The sequence below is a fragment of the Mustela nigripes genome, chromosome 2 (assembly GCF_022355385.1).
Source record: "Mustela nigripes isolate SB6536 chromosome 2, MUSNIG.SB6536, whole genome shotgun sequence".
NCBI classification, from domain to species: domain Eukaryota; kingdom Metazoa; phylum Chordata; class Mammalia; order Carnivora; family Mustelidae; genus Mustela; species Mustela nigripes.
In genome coordinates this window covers 5,531,250-5,549,028 of record NC_081558.1, presented here as the reverse complement: position 1 = coordinate 5,549,028, position 17,779 = coordinate 5,531,250, and the positions used below count along the sequence as shown (strand labels likewise).

The window sequence follows — 17,779 nt, the reverse complement described above, 5'->3', positions numbered from 1 at the left end:
TCGGAATCAGCGCGTGCGCTTCACGGTGAGAGGCGTTGCACGCTGCCAGACGCGAGCTCTAGGTGGCGTCAGCTCTCCGGCTGGGAAGAAGCACGCATGCTCAGAGGTTAGGTACGAGGGATGGGCGAGCGCGCGCCGCGGGCATGCGCCATGCAGGGAGAGACGGCGGCTCGGCGGGGTCATCCGGGCGCAGGCGCAGTGCGGTGTTTGTCTGCCGGACTGACGGGCGGCCGGGCGGTGCGCGGCGGCGGCGGGGAAGATGGCGGCGTCCTCCCTGGAGCAGAAGCTGTCCCGCCTGGAAGCAAAGCTGAAGCAGGAGAACCGCGAGGCCCGGCGGAGGATCGACCTCAACCTGGATATCAGCCCCCAGCGGCCCAGGCCCAGTAAGCACGGCGGCGTGGGGGAGGGGGCGGGCGGGGCGGGGCGCGCGCCGCGGTAAGCCCCGCCCCCCCGTCAGGCCCCGCCCCCGCTTCCGGGGCGCTCTTGCTCCTCCTCCTCTCCGCCCCATACCCCCTGCTGTCTGTTCGCAGGGAGAGGGTCACGGTGACCCGGGGGGCGTGGGGCCGCGGGCTCCCGGGCAGTCCTCCCCCAACGTAGGGGTTTCCCCTTACGGGGACTACGAGCCCAGTTACCCGGCCCCGGGGCAAGGCCCCCCACCACCTGATGACCCGCCCCCTCACCGTGATTCTCGGAGCCTGTGTCCCCGTCACCTACCCGGAGCCGCGGCTCCCCCTAATCCACGCGACCGTGACCACATGCAGATTCCCGGCAAACGCGGACACCTCTGCCGACCAGATGATTTCGCTGCTGCCATCTCAGTGCCCGGCAGGAGGCCCCTTTTCCTCTTCTGCACCTGGGTCCTTGTCATATGGTTCCGTGGACGATCCACTCACACCCACACACACGCACACCCGGCCCGGGTGACCCCTGAGGTCATAGGACCCCATATAACTCCCTATTCCTGCGAACTCCTTCCCGGTGGCTGTGCCTGGGAATCCCTTTTTCCCAGGCTGGGCCCTTGTCATTGGGCCTAGCAGGCCCTGTCCCGTGCACACCCTACCCACATACACCAGGCACCCTCAGACTCTTCTGACTGGTTTCATTGCCGCTGTCTTGGGGACTGTTCTAGCTTCTCCAAAATTACACACCCGACCCCCAGCCTGGCAACGTTTCATCACCTGGACTCCAGGGACTCCCTCTTCCCTGCACTCACCTAGCCTAAGGATACCCGAGGCGAGTGTGTGATAACTCGGCCTCCCAGACCACGTACCGCTTGTCTCCGATCCCGCTCTCTCTGTGACCACCTACCTCCCTGGCGTCTTACCATCTGAATTCAAAAGCTGCTGCGCCTTCCCCCAACACCTGGCCTGGGATGCACCTGGCCTGGGATTACCCCAGCCAGTCTGCTTTCTTTGTTAGGTCCCACAGGACGCCCCCCCCCCCTCTAAATCCCCCAGCTAGAGGGCATCAGATCTTCACCCTCCCCACACACCTGACGAATGGTACCCCACCACACACTTTGTGTCTCTCGAGCTGGCAAATTGGCCTCTTTGGTGCTTCTCCTGATATGATCCTTGTAGCTTATGTAGCTCCTAAGGGGTCCTCCGGGTAGGAGGGGGCACCCCTCCCCCGCCAGTCAGGGCATTGCAGTCATTCTCTGCTCACCCAGCCCGACCATCCCCGACCCCTGTGTGCGGTCCTTTCCTTGTCCTTCCCTCTTCTGACTTGGGGTAGGCGTGTGGGCTCCTCCCTGGGGCAGAAAGCCCTCCCAGGACTGGAGGTTCCCTACTGGGCTCTGCAGTGCTGCCTCCGCTAGCCCCAGCACGGTCGAGACAGGGCTGGGTATGGGGCCAGGGGTCCCTTATGGGGTGGCTGTCCCAGGTGCACAGTGAGGCACGGTGAGGCCCATGGCGGGCAGGTCCCTGAGGAGCCCCCTCCAGGCATGTGTGTCTGTGTCAGCTCCATCCATCCTCCCGGTCCTGCCATTTCTGTCGGTTTCTACCCGTCTCTGCAGTTTGGAGCCTCGCGCCTCACCCCTCTTCCTCATTATGATTTGATTTCTTTTCTTTTGAACAAATCAGTTGTTTCTGTTGTGATTTATCGTGGTGTTGTTTTTTTTTTTTTTTCTTCCTTTTCCCCATCCAGTTATTGTGATCACTCTAAGCCCTGCTCCTGCCCCGTCCCAACGAGCAGGTACCAGCCTTTTTATCATCGTCGCTTGGACGTCTGCACCATTGACCTAACCGCTGCCCCCGCCGCAGAATACCCTCCCCTACCCCCCATGCTGTGTGTGCGCGCGCTCCTGTCACTCTTACTTTCTCTCCTTGCACACCATCAGTGATCAACAGTGTTCGGCCCACTTGGCCTCTTCTCTGTGCACTCACCTTCCACTCCTCCCTTCCTGGTGGGCTCAGTTTTGGACTCCTGGAAGAGGAAGTGAGCTCCTTTACCCACCGGGAGTCTGCCGCCTGTGAGAGGTCACGTGTGTGCATGCGTGTGTAAGGGAGAAAGAGAAGGTTGAGTCAGGCCGTCGGGCTGTTCCTGTTGATTTGTTTCAACAACACAGCAAACACATGTCGCTCCACTCTGGGGACACAGCGGCGGACGGAATGGACCAAGGGCCCCTTGTCGCGTGGCTGACAGTCACGGACAGTGAGCACTTTCCCAGTGTGGAAGAAGCGGAGAAAGCAGCGATGCCTTGTAGAAAAGGCCAGGTCTGCAGGGGGTGGTTGGTCAGGGAGGCCTCTGGAGAAGCTGGGATACGAGCCCAGGCTCGTGGGAGGCAGGGAGCCCGTGAACGAAGGTAGAGGAAGCAGCCGGCAGGGTCCTGAGTGCGGTTGCTTGTGGGTGCAGAGCAGGTGTGTGCAGGGTGTGGGTGTGTGTGTGTGTGAGAGAGAGAGAGAGCTGGAGAAACAGACACACATCTGAGGGGTCTGGCCCTGTTGGCCCTTGTGTAGGTGGAACTAGATGGTGTGTGTGTGTGTGTGTGTGTGTGTTAAGACAGCGTGGGGCTGGTTCTGTTCAGGGCTCTCAGCATATTGTCTGTATGTGTGTGCGTGGGGGCTGGTTGTGCCATCCCGTGTGTGTGTGTGTGTGTGTGTGTGTGTGTGCGTGCATGTATGTTGGACTGACAGCCCGGTATGTCTGTGGCTCCTGTTGGTCCTGTGTTCCCATACGCTTTCTTATTCTCTCTCTCTCTCTTTCTCTTACTCAGCCTCTCGCTCTCACTGTGCCCTCCTGACCTGCCACGTGGCCTCTCACCACCTCTGTAACCTCCATTCTCAGAGCCTTTGTGTACCTCCTCCCTTCGCCCACCTTAGCCCCCCTCAGGTCCCCACCGTGTTTCAGTTGTAGGGCCACTGGCAGTGTCTCCCCCCCACCCCCAGAAGCGTGCAGAGGGTCGGGGTGTGGTTCTCACCCCAGAGAGGAGGTGACCATGCAGGGCAGAAAAGGGGCCCAGATATTTCTCAGGGGGCGAGAGCCTGGCAGTGTCGCCAGAGAGTCCAGGCACAGGGGAGCACGGGGGCCCCTCAGGTGCCCCTGAGGTTGCTGAGCCAGAGACAGAGGGATCAGGACTCCGGCCATGACAGGAGTGCAGCAGGGACGTGACAAAGCCAGGGCCTAGAGCGACAGGGAGGGAGCACAGGAGGCTCCCTGGGGTCCCCAGAGCTCTTCTTTTGCTCTGAGCAGACCCCACCAAGACCCGTGTCCCTTCTGCGGCTGCAGGCTAGGATCACGGACCTGCTCCCTCACTCTGGACGTGGTCTGGGCCCGGGGTAACGGGGCGGAGAAAGTACCCAGACGGCAGCAATTCAAGCGTATTCGTCTGTGTCCACGGGTCACTGTCCACGGGCCCGCGTCACAAGGCGCTTGCAGAACTGTGGGAGGAGAGCGTGGACCGCGGCAGGAGGTGCAGGCAGAGAAGGGGGCATCAACTGAGGGTCGTGGGACGGTGGCCCCAGGCCTCCCGGCCGTTCTCCATAGGAAGGTTCTCTTTTGGCCCCACTTAGAGACACTTGCAGCCAGTGCCCTCCACGGTTAGGGACCCCCTTTTAGAGCATCTGGGCATCTGGGCTACAAGGGTTCAGTGGAGGATCATCTGTCTTCTCCAGGGGCCACACGGGTCTCTGCTCCCACCCTCCTGGCAGCCCATCCAGGGAGGATCCCAGCCCCTCCGGGAACCTACTGTCCTGTCCCGGGCCCCTGTCTGGCCTGTCTCTGCAGTGCCTCCTCTGGGCAGCTGGGCCCCGAGTCTTGGCTCCCATCTGTCTGTCTGTCTCCTGCCCTCCTGATCCCCGAATGCCGCCTGCCCGTCCTGGGGTGCCCGCTGCCTGCCCGCTGCCTGCCCGCCTGCGTGGAGCATGCCCGAGCTGTCCGCATGCAGGCTGCTGAGAAGACCCCCCGCTGGCCCATTCCCCACCCCCAGCCCCAGCCCACCGGAATCCCCTCACCCCAAGGACACAGGCCCAGCCTGGGGTCCTGCCCCCATCCATTGGCCCCAGCTTTGCAGGCCAAACTGGGAGGCTCAGAGATGAGCCTACTGGCTAGAGGGTGGCCCTCCCTGACCCTGGAACAGAACGTGGGGCCAGGCAGCCGGAAGGAAGCATGGGGCCCTCGCCCACTGGCTCCCTGGGATGGTCTTGCCTGATTCTTAATGGGCAGCCGAGTTCAGTGCTGCCGTCAGGGCCAGAACCCAGGCTGATCCTAGCGGGCATTCCCTCCTCGCATGGTCCGGAGTGTGGGCGCTGTGGCCCTGGGCCAGCTTCCTGGGCAGAGGTGGGGAGGAAAGGGGCATATCGGGCGGGCCGCCTGGCTGAAGGATGTCATCAGTCCCTGGGCCGCGATCCCGTGTCAGCACAGACTTGGGGACAACCCCTTAGCCTCTGGAAACCACCCCTCCCTGCCAGCCCACGCCATCTTCTTCCAGGTCAGGGGGGCGGGAGAAGGCACTCTGAGAGTGCAGGGAGACCCTAGCTCCTCCAGCCCAGTGGGGTGGGGGGTGGGGGGTCTGTGCTGGCCTACCTGATGCCAGGAAGGGGGAGACCAGAGTCCCAAGGCCCCAGAGTGCCAGGTGGTGGCTAACCCCCTCTCACTCCTGGTTCTCACCCCCCACCCAGCCCTCCAGCTCCCGCTGGCCAATGATGGGGGCAGCCGCTCACCGTGCTCCGAGAGCTCCCCACAGCACCCCACACCCCCTGCCCGGCCCCGCAACATGCTGGGGCTTCCATCAACCTTGTTCATGCCCCGCAGCATGGAGAGGTGAGCTGTTGGAACGGGGGCGGCTGGCCAGTGGGGGGAGGGGGTCAGGAGAGGATGTGGGGAGGGCCATTCACCTGTCCTAGGGAGGAGGGTGGTTAAATCTGTGGGAACCCCTGTGGGTCAGGAACCAGGGTGGCCTCGGTTTGGTTGGGACCATCCCCCACTAAGACCTCCGTCCTGTCTCCCAGCATTGAGATTGACCAGAAGCTACAGGAGATCATGAAGCAGACCGGCTACCTGACCATCGGGGGCCAGGTACCACCCTGGCCCTGGCCCCCTGGGGGGTGGGCAGGCGCACCACGGGGCTAGGTCTTGGGGTGGGGGCGGTGCCGAGGCCCGGCCCATCCTCCAGCTCTGGCTGTCCTGGCCAGCGCTACCAGGCCGAAATCAACGATCTGGAGAACCTGGGGGAGATGGGCAGCGGCACTTGCGGCCAGGTGTGGAAGATGCGCTTCCGGAAGACGGGCCACGTCATCGCCGTCAAGGTGAGCCCCGCCCCACGTGAGCCCCGTCCCGAGAACCGACCCCCACTCCTCCCCAATTGCGGGCTGAGGCTCCCCTGGTCCTTGTGCAGCAAATGCGGCGCTCGGGGAACAAGGAGGAGAACAAGCGGATCCTCATGGACCTGGACGTGGTGCTCAAGAGCCACGACTGCCCCTACATCGTGCAGTGCTTCGGCACGTTTATCACCAACGTGAGCGCTGGCAGGCAGCCGCGGATGCTCCCCTGTCCCCTGGGGCTCTGCTGGTCTCCTCCTTCCTGGGCGGAGTCCACGTGGGGTGGGCGGGAGTAGGGGGGTACAGCCGCACCCAAGCCTCCCTGTGCTGCGCCTGCAGACGGACGTCTTCATCGCCATGGAGCTCATGGGCACATGTGCGGAGAAGCTCAAGAAGCGGGTGCAGGGCCCCATCCCCGAGCGGATCCTGGGCAAGATGACGGTGGCGGTAAGTGGACCGGGCAGGGGTGCGGCTGGCCGGGTGCTTCCGCCACCATTCCCCCACCCACCCACCTGCTTTGTCCTCCTGTCACCGGTGTCCTCCCGTCACCCGTGCTGTCCCGCTGTCCCCGCTGCAGATCGTGAAGGCGCTGTACTACCTGAAGGAGAAGCACGGCGTGATCCACCGAGACGTCAAGCCCTCGAACATCCTGCTGGACGAGCGGGGCCAGATCAAGCTCTGTGACTTTGGCATCAGCGGACGTTTGGTCGATTCCAAGGCCAAGACGCGCAGCGCCGGCTGTGCCGCGTACATGGCGGTGAGTGGGGCCCCCGACGCGCAGCGCTTGGGTGGGTGGGCCTGGGGGATCCAGGTGACGCACCGGACCCGGGGGTACATCCTCCCCTTCTGCTCCCCGGCAGCCGGAGCGCATAGACCCTCCGGACCCCACCAAGCCGGACTATGACATCCGGGCCGACGTATGGAGCCTGGGCATATCCTTGGTGAGTGGGGGGCCCCCACCGTTTGAGGATCCAGAGGGAGGCGGGAAGGGAGAGGAGGAACCCGTCCTCAGCCCCACCGGCCCCGCCGTCTCTTCTAGGTGGAGCTAGCGACGGGACAGTTTCCCTACAAGAACTGCAAGACAGACTTTGAGGTCCTTACCAAAGTCCTCCAGGAAGAGCCCCCGCTCTTGCCCGGGCACATGGGCTTCTCAGGGGACTTCCAGTCCTTTGTCAAAGACTGGTGAGGAGCCCCTGCCTCCCCCCGCCCCCCCCCCCCGGGAGGCGGGGCGAGGGGTCAGGGACGCAGGTGCTTAGAGTCGCCAGCTAGGGATGTTGGGGCTGGGGGGACGACCACGGAGCAGCCCCCCACCCACACCAGAAGGCAGGCCCTCCCAGCAGGGGTGCGGGTAGAAGCTGGCCCTTCGCGGGGTGGGGTTGGGGGGGCTGTGTGTCCAGCCCCTGCGAGCCGAATTCTGCCTGCACAGGGGCTGCATTTGCTCGTCCCACGGGAGCCCCACTCACCTGTCCCACAAGCCCTTCACAGTCCAGGTTGGGCTTCCGTCGCAGGCCGGATTCCTAAGTGCAGGGCTCCGGGGCCTCGGGCTTCAGCAAGCAGCCCCAGGTCACGGGTGCCCACCCCCTCCAAGCCGGGACACCGAGACGGAGCGCCCGGCTGCCCCTCCTTCCCCGGCTCTTACTCCTCTTTCCTGCTCCTCCTCCTCCAGCCTTACTAAGGATCACAGGAAGAGACCAAAGTATAATAAGCTACTTGTGAGTACCTGGGGCCCCTCCCCACCCCTCCCTCTCCTCCGGAACCCCCCTCCCCCAGGGGCGGAGCTGCCGCTGGGCTCCTCCCCCCGTCCTCAGCCCCGCCCCTCGGCCCGGCAGGAACACAGCTTCATCAAGCGCTACGAGATGCTGGAGGTGGACGTGGCGTCCTGGTTCAAGGACGTCATGGCGAAGACCGAGTCACCGAGGACGAGTGGAGTCCTGAGCCAGCACCACCTGCCCTTCTTCAGGTAGCCACGTGGTGGCGGCCAGCCCCACTGGGGGCCAGGGGCATGGCCACAGGCCCCCCCTTCCCCATCTGGCCACCCAGCTGCCCGCCAGGGGAGACCTGGGACCTGGACAGCTGCTGAGGGCCGAGGACAGAAAGTAGGGGGGGCGCCGACCCGGCCCCGACCCCCTGCCCACCAGCCGTGGACAGATGGGCTCGCCAGGCCCCAGCCCCTCCCGTCCCCGGGGTCAGCCGGCCTCCCCGGGTCAGCCGGCCGTGCGCGTCCCCCTGACAGACACTGTGAACGGAAGACAGCAGGCCACGAGCAGACTCGCTATTTATTCAGTCGTAACCTCTGGGCTGGGGCGGCCCCCAGGGCCCGGGAGAGAGCCGCCCGTCCCGCCCCTCCCCGCGCATTCGCCCCTCCCTCCCACCCCCTGCCGTGTGCCTGCCCCTCCGCCGCCGCCTCCCTCCGCAGCCCTGCTCCCTGCCGCCGCCTCCCTCTCTGCTCCCTTCTACCTCTCTGGCTTTCCGCGTCTCCCTCCCTGCCTCTGCCTCTCTCCTGCCCACACCTGGGCTCTGCCCACACCCCCCAGCGGGACTCCTGGGTCCACTTAGGTCTCCGGCAGTGGCGAATCCGTCAGCTGGTGCCCTCGCCCCAGGAAGGCAGGCTGGGCCTTACGACTGCAGCTGGGCCTGGGCTGGTCTCTTTTTCTCTCTCTCTCTCTCTCTCTTTGATCTCAGGGGGTCCTTTTTGGAGTTTATTGTATTTTATTGTACTTGGTGGGGTGTTTGGGGTTGGGGGGGCAAAGAGCTTGTTCTCATGGGGTTTGTCGGTACCTTCAGAAACTTTTACCAAAGTCATGTTTAGCTGCTTGTGGTGGAGCCCCCCAACCGCCTGTGGGTATAGGCGTCTGGGGAAGGGGTTGGGGGGTTGGCGAGCCCCAAAGGTGGGTTCTGGGGGGCTCCTCCTCCCTTGGGGCCAGCCCTTGCGGCTGGAGACTGGCCACAGCTGGGGTGGGGTGAGTTGAGGACCTCAGGGGGCGTGGAGGGAGCCCAAGGGGCGGCGGCCACACAGGGTGGCCTTCAGGGAAGGCGGGCGCAGGGCCCGGTGAGGGCAGCGGACGCTGCTGTGGCAGGGACATGGTAGAGGGGCTCAGTGGCAGGAGCGGGGGCCCGGGGGCCCCAGGGAGGCAGGAGAGAGGGTACAGGGGGTGGGTGTGGGGGTTCGAGGACGTGACACAGGACAGAGGTGGGGCTGGCTGAGGGCTGGGCGTGTGCAGGCAGGGACGCCCTTGGAGTGCCCCTGAGCACCCCTGGACTCCCCCAGAGCTGGCCAGTGCGCCCTGCGCCCTCCGCAGCAGCCCCAGTGGGAAGGGGGTGTGTTTCCTTTTTGTTGGTGATGCATGCAAATCAAGTGGACAGCAAAACAAAACAAAAAACACAAACAGAAACCCACAGAACCACAAAACCAACCAACAGCAAAGGTGAGGAGCTTGGCCGGCCACGGACGCCGTCTGGGCCGAGGCGTCACTGTATCCCGTCCGTCCTGTCCACTCTCACTCCCGCTCCTGAACTCCGAAACGCCGCGTGTTCAAAAGTACAGAGTTCTCTGCTCTCTGCCCCCTGCCCCGGAGGGGGACCGCCGCCTTCTCTTACCCCGTCCCCTTTGTGAGGGGATGGGGGCAGGGTGGGGGGCCCACAGGTCTGGTCCCCCACCCTCCCTCACCTGGCCCAGCCAAGGAGCGGGGGAGGCCTTTGTGGGTAGCTGGAAGGTTCCGTGGCTGGGCCCAGGGCCAGCGGAGGCCCTGGGCCAGCCACCTGGATTTATTTTTATTTAACTATTTTCTGTTTTGTGAGTGTGTCTGCCCGTCCCTGCCCCCCTTCCGCAAGAAGTGGGGGTTCTGAGGGAACCTCTTCTTCCCTCTGCCTCTTTCCTGTCCTCCCTCCGTCGCCAGTCACCAGCCATCCTTCTTGACCAGGCAGAGGGCGGAGCGGGCAGGCAGGGGCCTGGGGTGGCCTGGCCCGGGCTGCCGGCCCTCGACCCCTCCTTCTCTGGTCGCCAGTATTCCCCCCCCCCCCCACACACCCTTTTTAAAAAACGAAATGCCCTTGTTTGTAAGCCCTTAGCCGCTTGAGAATAAACCGTCTCTCTTCTTCCACTGAGTCTGTGGTTTGTCTTCAGCTCGGCAGGCCCAGGCAGCAAGAGGTGGGAAGGGGCTGTGAGCTCTGACCTTGGTGGGGGGGGGGGGGGGGGCGTGCCCCTCTGGGGGAAGGGGCCTCTGCACGAGGGGAGACTGAAGCCCAGCGGGGGCCGGTAGGGTGGTGTTTGTACTGAGTGGCCTGGTATCAAGCGAGCAGTGTGCGGGACCCCCCCCCACGCCCCAACAGCCACAGGTTGGTCAGAGAGGAGCCCTTAATCCCTGGCAGACCTTGGGCGCCCGGCTCTGATGCGCACCGCTCAGCCTGCCGCCCCCGCGCCCTGCCTTCCTGGGTGGCCGCTCAGCCAAGGCCACGGCTGCCTGCCTACCTGCAGGGCCTCGGTGCTGCCCGGAGGCTGCCTCCGAGGCGGGAGTGCACACTCCAGCGCCGGTCCAGCATGCCGGGTGCCACGCTCCTGCTGCTGGTCCTGCTCCCTGGGGTCGCCACCTCGCCCAGCGGGCCGCTTGGTACGTAGATGCTGCGGACACGGCCCGTCACGCTGCCGCCCCCGTGTTGCCCTTTCTCAGTTCCACTGCTCACCTGCCCTGCTGGGGGTAGGGGGGTCTGCAGGGGGTGGGGGACACGGGGGCCGGGGAGGTGGGCCCTGCCTCTGTCTCCCCTTTCCAGGTTCCTCTCCTGGACCCCCCACCTTCCTCAGAGGCCCCAGCAGCTATGAGGCCCATGAGCGCGGGAGAGCAGTGTGCCAGTGCTTTTAGGAACTGTGTGTGGGGGCCGTCCTAAATGAGAACATAATTTGACAAGGGTCCCTCGGGCAGAGAGGGTGTGGGTGCACGTGTGTCCCTGCCTGGGGCTGCAGCTGCCCTCAGTCCGGGAGTGAGGAAACCGGAGACCCTGGAGGCCTGGATGGGCTCCTGCTGTGCCAGAGGGGAAAAGAGACAGCACCCACCTTCTTCCCTTCCCCACTGGTCACAGCACGCTTGGAAAGGAAAGTGGGGGATGGCACCCTCTGCCCGGAGCTGGCCCTGCTGCCCCCACAGAGCAGCCCTGGGGCCCTTGGGGAGCTGCCCTCCCCCAGCCTGACCGCCTCGCCCCCATCGGGCACCCTGTGACTGGACTGGCCCAGCCAGGGGATCCCCTGGTCTGCGCCGGGTGGAGAAGTCCAGGTCCGAGAAGTGGGGGCTCCTCCCCAGAGGTGCGTAGCTTTACTCCCAGCTTCTGCGGGGCGGCTGTGAGGGTCCCGGGACCTTCAGGGGGACACACCGCACCTATTCTGCCAGCAGTGAACCCGGCGCGGAGCCGAGCGCGGGTGAATCCTTACTGCAACAGCACCCATTTCCCAAAGGAGGCGGGGAGGTCGCTGCACTGGCCTGGAGGGGCTGAGGGGCTGCGCGACCTCTGTCGTGTCACCCTTTCTTCCCGCCAGCGCCTCCATTCCCCGCGGCTCCTGGGCCCTGGCCGCGCCAACCCCTTTTCAGTCTGGAGCTGTCGGACGCCGAGGACGCCTTCCCGCGCCGCGCGGGGCCGCTCGAGGTCCCGGCCGACAGCCGCGTGTTCGTGCAGGTGTGGACGCGGGGCGCTCGGGGCCGGGTCAGGCCGGATGGGGGCGGCCGGGGCTGGTGCTTATCCCGCCCCCGCACCCTAGGCGGCCCTGGCCCGTCCCTCTCCGCGCTGGGGCCTGATCCTGCACCGCTGCTCGATGACGCCGTCCTCGCGCCCGGCCCCGGGGCCCGCCCTGGCACTGCTGCGCGGGGGCTGCCCCGCCGACTCCTCCGTCGTCCTCCCGCCACCGCCGGCGCGCCCAGGTGCTGCCGGTCCCGTGCGCTTCAGCTTCCGCCTGCGCCCGGTCTTCAACGCCTCGGTGCAGTTTTTGCACTGCCAGCTGAGCCGCTGCCGCCGCCTCCGGGGAGCCCGCCGGACACCTGCGCCTCTGACGCTGCCGCCGCCATCGCTGGTGCGCGGGGCGGGGAATGGCCGCCTGGGCCAGTCGGGGGCTGGGCACAGGCCCTCTGGCCTCTGAAGGAAGAGTCCCTTGGAGCTTGGGGATCTAGGATTCATACGCTTTGGAGCCTGGAGACCCTTGGAGCTGGGGAGAGTCACTGGGTCTCTCTCAGGCTGGTGGCTGGGCTTCAGGGCCTGTGCGGGGAGTGTGGGTGGGTGGGGAGGGGGAGGGCTGTGACGCTCTCCCTAGGGGCTCCCCAGGGGACAGGGAATGAACACTGGGCTTGCTCTGGGACACCTTGGGTGGAACTCTGAGCTCCCTCCAGGGCTGGCTGGCTCTACAGATGCAGAGGCGGCTGAGCAGCCAAACTTCTGGGTGTCTAATGTTCTCAAAGAACTGGATCGTGTGACCTTGAGGGCCTGAGATTTGGAGTCCTTACAGGCTAGGCGGCTGGATGCTTGTATATCTTAGAGGCTGGGCTCGGGGACCTCTCACGGGGTCGGATTTCCAGTTTACTGGTGCGACTCCTGGTTGCAATAGAGAGCTAGACACCTATATCTCTCGGGAGCGCCGGGGACAGGTCCCTGAATCCTGGGGCCTGACGTCCCCATCTCTTGCCTCCTCCTCCCCACAGTGTCTGCCTCAGGATGAGGCGTGCACGGGCGCCGGCAGCGGCGAGAGTCTGGGTGCCGACGGTCCCCACCTGCACACGCTGACGCAGCCCATCGTGGTCACAGTGCCGCGGCCACCCCCCGGTGAGCGCGCAGTTCTTCGCAGGGTCCCGGGAAGGGGGGTGAGGAGGAACCTGGGGCTTGGGCCCAGTCCCTGTGATGTACTTCCCACAGGGCCACCCAAGGGCATCCCCAGCAAAGCCGTGCGTCCTGAGCCTCCCGCCCCGGCCCCCGCGGCCCTGGAGCCCGCGCCCGTGGTGGCGCTGGTGTTGGCTGCCTTCGTGCTGGGCGCTGCGCTGGCCGCCGGGCTCGGCCTTGTCTGTGCGCATTCAGGTACCAACCTCGGCCCGCCGGGACTTCCGCACGGCCCCCAGCCTATTCCCGCGGGTCGGAACCCCGGGTCGCCGCCACCCAGCCGGTGGGGCACGACCATCCCCAGACCTGCCTGCGCTACGCCCAGAGCAGCCGCCAGGGGGCGCACTTGCCCCGGCTCAATGCGCAGCAACCCCGACTGCTCCGCAGCCTGCCTCTCCTTTCCAGCACCCCCGAACCCCGGTCCCGCCCCGAGAGACTCGCCCAGCGGCCCCCAGCCCAGGAGGCCCCAATAAGGCAGGTAAACGGGCGGGGGGGGGGTTGTAACGGGGGGCCTGGAGGACAGCTGGAAGAGGGAGGTAATGATAATGACTTCATAGGCTTTTCCTGTGTCAGGAAGTGTTCTCAAGGTTTCATTAATATTAATTAATGTAATCCTCATAACAACTTTCAGGTAGATATTATTATAATCCCCATATTAGAAATGAAAAACATGAGGCACTCTCTGAAGTAACTTGTCAAAGGTCACAAAATTTGGTGGAGTTCAGACTCGGGCATGGGGTCACCTGCACCCAGCTTCAGGCCCTGTGTCACAAGAGGGGTCCTCAGACCTGAACAAGTACTAGGCAAGGAGAATTCGCGACTCAGACCTACCGCTCACCCTCACTCCTGCACACAGACTGATGGAGGCGGCCAATGATCCGCTGGGAAGGGGGCGGCCTGCATGGTGTCCCTCTGCTTCGCTCAGTCTGGGTAGCCCCTCCCCAGGGATGGCACACCCCCAGCACGGTCCGGAGACACAACAGCCACGGCCTTGAACCAGGCCCGCCAGGACTGGACCAGCCGGGTGGACCTCAGACCCAGTGGGACCACTGTCTCTGCCTCCTGAACCCTCGTGCCCCTGACGGCTCCTCCTCTTTTTCGCACTTGGGCTCAAAATAAACACCCGGTCTGACCTACTGAGTTCTGAAGTCTGCGTGTGCACTTGGCGCGGTTATAGGGGGCAGGAAGCAGAGGCCTTGGACCAGGACTTGGGGACCTGGCCCACACACTCATATATACGTGTGCAGATGGGGGCCAGGGCAGACCCAAGGGAGTTTTTCCCAAACAATCCCATCTGCTTAAGTTTTAATAAGGTCCACCTTCGGGGCGCCTGGGTGACTCAGTCAATTAAGCCTCTGCCCTCCGCTCAGGCCCTGGTCTCAGGGTCCTGGGATCGAGCCCCAGGTCGGGCACTCTGCTCAGTGGGGAGCCTACCTCCCCTTCTCTGTGTGCCTCTCTGCCTACTTGTGATCTCTCTGTCAAATTGAAAAAAAAAAAAAAAAAGGTCCGCCTCCTTTCTCAACCCCTGCACCTGCCCTCCTACAAAGCCAGGCTTTCTCCGCTCTCCACCCCCACCCTGGACCCTGCCCTCGCTAAGGCCTCGACCTCTGGCCTCTGCTTCAGTCTCCACTCCGTCCAGTTTAGAGCTCTTAGAATGTCTGCCGCCCCAGTTCCTCCCTTCTCCGGAGCAGGACTGCTAGCTCCGTTTTACAATGAGGAAATTGAGGCTCGGTTCGGCCAAACCATTTGCTCTAGGTCCTCCGGGCAGGCCAGCCTCACAACCCAGGTTCTTGGCTACCACTGAACAGCTGCCCTCCTGCCAGGGTCCACCCCTTTTGGAGAAGCAAAGCACACAGTAGGAGTTTTACAAGACTTAGTCCCGCAATGGAGGGACGGCAGGAGATCTATGGTTTCGGCTCCAGGTCACGGATGAGATAAAATGCGGACGGGGGGGTGTCTCATGTGCCCCCACCTCAGTTCGCCGGCCAGTCTCTCCATCTCCCATCTACGCCGCTCTCCTGGGCCACCAACGCGGAGCCACGCCCCCATCTGTTTCCGCCTCCGCGCCGCGCTTTCTGACCCCAGCGGCCTCCGTAGCCCCGCCTACCAGGGAAACGGGCCGGAGCGGCGAGACCGCCCTCGCCGGCATGAAGCCTCCACAGCGGCGGCGAGCGGCCCCGGCGCGCTACCTGGGCGAGGTGACCGGCCCCGCGGCCTGGAGCGCCCGCGAGAAGCGACAGCTGCTACGACTGCTGCAGGCGCGGCAGGGCCAGCCGGAGCCGGATGCCGCCGAGCTGGCCCGGGAGCTGCCCGGCCGCAGCGAGGCGGAGGTGAGCGGTCCCGGGAAGGGAGCGGGGCTGGAGACTGGGCTAGGACGTGGGCGGGGCATCCGGGCGGCGGAGGGGCGGGGCGAGCGCGAGGATGGGGGCGAGGGGACTTGGAAAGGAGGCGGGGTGTGAGCGAAGGGGGCGGGGCGTACGTGAGGCCGAGGGGCGGGACGGGGAGGCCGGGGCTGAGGGGCGGGGCGAGCTTGGAGGAGCTGCTGGGCGTGGGCGGGGCATGCATGAGGCCGAGGGGCGGGGCGAGGTAGAGGCCGCGCCTGCGAGAGGCTGAGGGTCGAACTTCGATTAGACCAAGTGGATGGAGGCCGGGTCAGGGCGGAAAGAGCCGCGGGACCCCGGGGCAGTGAGGCTGAAGTGAGAGCCAGGAAACGGGGCCGAGTGGGTGAAGCGAGGTAGTACTTAGCAAAGGGTGGGCCGTGGCTGCGGGGAGGGAGCGGAGCTGTCCTGGGCCTTACACCTGTGCAGGGTGGCTGGTCACACCTGGGGCCTGGCCCCGAACCCCGGGGCAGAGTCCCCGAGATCGGTCACACCGGGGTAGCGGGAGGCTGGGGAACAGTGCCGGTCCCGCAGCAGGCGGTAGGCTTTGGCGTCTCTCTCCAGCCCTGGGCGCCCAGAAGGCCCATTCGGCCGCCTCCTCTCTTCTCCAGATCCGGGACTTCCTGCGGCAGCTCAAGGGCCGCGTGGTCCGGGAGGCCATCCAGATGGTGCAGCCCGGTGGCCCGCAGGGACGGAGGCGCCGGGAAACACAGACCCCGGCCCCCATCGAGGTGAGGCAGGACAAGCCCCCCCACCCCCACCCCGAGGCCGGCCCCTGTGGCATGATGTGGGTATTGAGGGGAATAACCTCAGGGGGTCCCCAGGAGGGGCAGGGCTTGGAGACCCCCGAGGGTGGGTCCCCAGGCCCACCGTGGGCCTTTCTGTCGCCCCCTCCAGGTATGGATGGATCTGGCAGAGAAGATAACAGGCCCGCTGGAGGAGGCCCTGACTGTGGCTTTCTCACAGGTACAGCCATCCCGCAGGCCGGGAGAGGGTGGTGCGCGCAAGGCTAAGGGGGCCTTCCTCTTGCCCGCCCTGGGACGCTGGCCAGTCACTGAACACACGGAGCCTCAGTGACCCTGCTTGCGACAGCCCCTCCGTGTTACGTCCAACAGGGGGGATTTGGTGAGCAGGTGGAGGTGGACGGCTCCGCGGGGTGCAGGGCAGGAGGGAGGCCTGTAGGAGGACCTCCCCCCCTTTCCCCTCCCCGATCTCCCTTCCTGCCAGGTACTCACCATCGCCGCCACGGAGCCCGTCAGCCTCCTGCACTCCAAGCCCCCCAAGTCCACACAGGCGCGGGGAAAGCTACTGCTGCTCAGCGCCCCTGGCGGGCGGGAGGACCCCAGCCCGGACACTCCTGGCCCCGCCCCGAAGACGAATGGCCCCGCCTCGGAGGCCGCAGCTGCATCCCTGTGTGACCCCTCGGCGCCGCCGGCAGAAGCAGACTTCTCCGTGGACTTCGAGAAGATCTACAAGTACCTGTCGTCTGTTTCCCGCAGGTGTCATGGCCCTGAGCTTTCTGCAGCTGGTGAGACTAACGGACAGGGGCTGTGAGGGAGGGAGCCCCAGGTAGCACACCTGCCCTGCCCTCACCCCAGCCCTCTGTGTCCATCACCAGAGGCAGCAGTGGTCCTGGACCTGCTCCTGGCACTTCCGCAAGAGCTGCTCCGCCTGCCCTGCGAGGCCCTGGTTAAACACCTGTCGGATATGTACGCGCACCTGACAGCCCCCCAACCCGACCCAGCATTCGAGGGCCTGGCGCCCGGAGCTGAGGATGCCGGGGCAGGCGCCCAGGGGCACAAGGAGGCCAGCCAGGCCAGCCAGGCGGAGCTGCAGGCCCCCGAGAACGCCAGGCCCAGGGAGCCAAGGTCTGTTTGGCAAGCAGCTGGGGTCTGCCCCCTGAACCCGTTCCTGGTGCCCCTGGAACTTCTGGGCCAGGCAGCCGGCCCTGCTAGGTGAAGGCCCAGCGGACGGAGGACACAGCAGACATCTGCGAGCCCCCCCGGCCCTCAGTGCTGCCTGGGCTGGCCCCAGGTTATCAGGAGGATCCTGTCACGGTGGAAGGTCCCTGACATGGTGGGCAGCAGGGGTTGGCCTCTAAGGTGACCAACACGGCAGGGGTCTCCTAAACAGAGGCACGGTTGTACAGGGGTTTGGCCACGGAACTGAGGTGGGGGAAGCGGGAGGCGGGGAGCTCCTGTCCTGTCCAACATCTGCATCCTACATCCTGTGAGTAAAGTTCTTGTCAATCTGTCTTGCTCCCTTTTTCCTGTGAGTGAATGATGGGAGTGGAGGCCCGAAGTGCCAGAGGGAGAAGTCAGACAGGACCGAGGGAGCCTTAGGTCTCAAGGCTGAACTGGGGGGGCAGGCCGGAAGGAAGGCCCAGTCGTCAGTAGAGGCCGCCACTGCCAGGTCTGGTTCTGTGCCCCGGGGAGTGACCTTGGTCTGGCCGTGAAGGGGACCCTCGGTGATTGCTGATTGTGTGGAGGATGAGTTCTGAGCCTGACAGGTTCTCAGGCGCAGGTGACCTCACCTCACGCCGGTGAAGAGAAGCCAGGAGGGGGAGCCAGGCCCCAGGTAGAGGTCAAGGGTTAGGCGTGGCGGCTGCTTGTGCAGGAGCTCGGAGAGAGGGGAGCAGCCCCCCCCAGGTGGCCTTAGCAAAGTGAGGAGGTGCTAGGAGGGAGGGAGGGAGGCGGAGCTGGGGGTGGAGGGGCCTTGGGGACAGGGAGGGAGGAGCCGGGCTGGGGGAGGAAATGCTGCTGCTGCGCCCCTGCCAAAGGTCCCAAATGCCCGGGAGTG

The 17,779-nt window shown here is 65.1% G+C and overlaps 3 protein-coding genes across 4 annotated transcripts; all 3 read left to right on the top strand.

The window, feature by feature from the left end:
- The first annotated feature begins 160 nt into the window (after window positions 1–160).
- MAP2K7 (mitogen-activated protein kinase kinase 7) lies at window positions 161–9,856 on the top strand. Of its 2 annotated transcripts, XM_059388857.1 has the most exons (12): window positions 161–383; window positions 2,146–2,193; window positions 5,118–5,259; window positions 5,448–5,514; window positions 5,631–5,744; window positions 5,834–5,953; window positions 6,096–6,203; window positions 6,334–6,513; window positions 6,617–6,697; window positions 6,796–6,938; window positions 7,423–7,468; window positions 7,586–9,856. In XM_059388857.1, the coding sequence occupies exons 1-12, from the start codon at window positions 260–262 to the stop codon at window positions 7,718–7,720; spliced, it is 1,308 nt and encodes a 435-aa protein (XP_059244840.1). In that variant the 5' UTR covers window positions 161–259; the 3' UTR covers window positions 7,721–9,856. The 2 variants fall into 2 exon arrangements, with proteins under 2 accessions (XP_059244840.1, XP_059244841.1); XM_059388858.1 differs by lacking the exon at window positions 2,146–2,193 and having other exon boundaries at window positions 164–383.
- Window positions 9,857–11,182: 1,326 nt separating this feature from the next.
- Window positions 11,183–14,643, top strand: TGFBR3L (transforming growth factor beta receptor 3 like; the record flags this gene model as incomplete). The annotated part of the gene is given in 7 exon segments (XM_059388860.1): window positions 11,183–11,241; window positions 11,243–11,417; window positions 11,500–11,808; window positions 12,431–12,551; window positions 12,642–12,800; window positions 13,008–13,080; window positions 14,580–14,643. Coding segments are annotated over 6 exon segments (891 nt in total), but the record flags the coding sequence as incomplete, so codon positions are not given.
- A 70-nt stretch (window positions 14,644–14,713) lies between these two features.
- SNAPC2 (small nuclear RNA activating complex polypeptide 2) lies at window positions 14,714–17,233 on the top strand. Its single transcript, XM_059388859.1, has 5 exons — window positions 14,714–14,932; window positions 15,592–15,711; window positions 15,878–15,946; window positions 16,208–16,508; window positions 16,599–17,233. The coding sequence occupies exons 1-5, from the start codon at window positions 14,750–14,752 to the stop codon at window positions 16,937–16,939; spliced, it is 1,014 nt and encodes a 337-aa protein (XP_059244842.1). The 5' UTR covers window positions 14,714–14,749; the 3' UTR covers window positions 16,940–17,233.
- The last annotated feature ends 546 nt before the right edge of the window (window positions 17,234–17,779 follow it).

Coding starts and splice junctions, on each gene's coding strand:
- SNAPC2 (XM_059388859.1), top strand. CDS start 14,750: ATGAAGCCTCCACAGCGGCGGCGAGCGGCCCCGGCGCGCTACCTGGGC. Junction 15,712..15,877: donor AGACCCCGGCCCCCATCGAG/GTGAGGCAGGAC, acceptor CGCCCCCTCCAG/GTATGGATGGATCTGGCAGA. Junction 16,509..16,598: donor CCCTGAGCTTTCTGCAGCTG/GTGAGACTAACG, acceptor GTCCATCACCAG/AGGCAGCAGTGGTCCTGGAC.
- MAP2K7 (XM_059388857.1), top strand. CDS start 260: ATGGCGGCGTCCTCCCTGGAGCAGAAGCTGTCCCGCCTGGAAGCAAAG. Junction 384..2,145: donor CCCCCAGCGGCCCAGGCCCA/GTAAGCACGGCG, acceptor TTCCCCATCCAG/TTATTGTGATCACTCTAAGC. Junction 5,745..5,833: donor GCCACGTCATCGCCGTCAAG/GTGAGCCCCGCC, acceptor GTCCTTGTGCAG/CAAATGCGGCGCTCGGGGAA.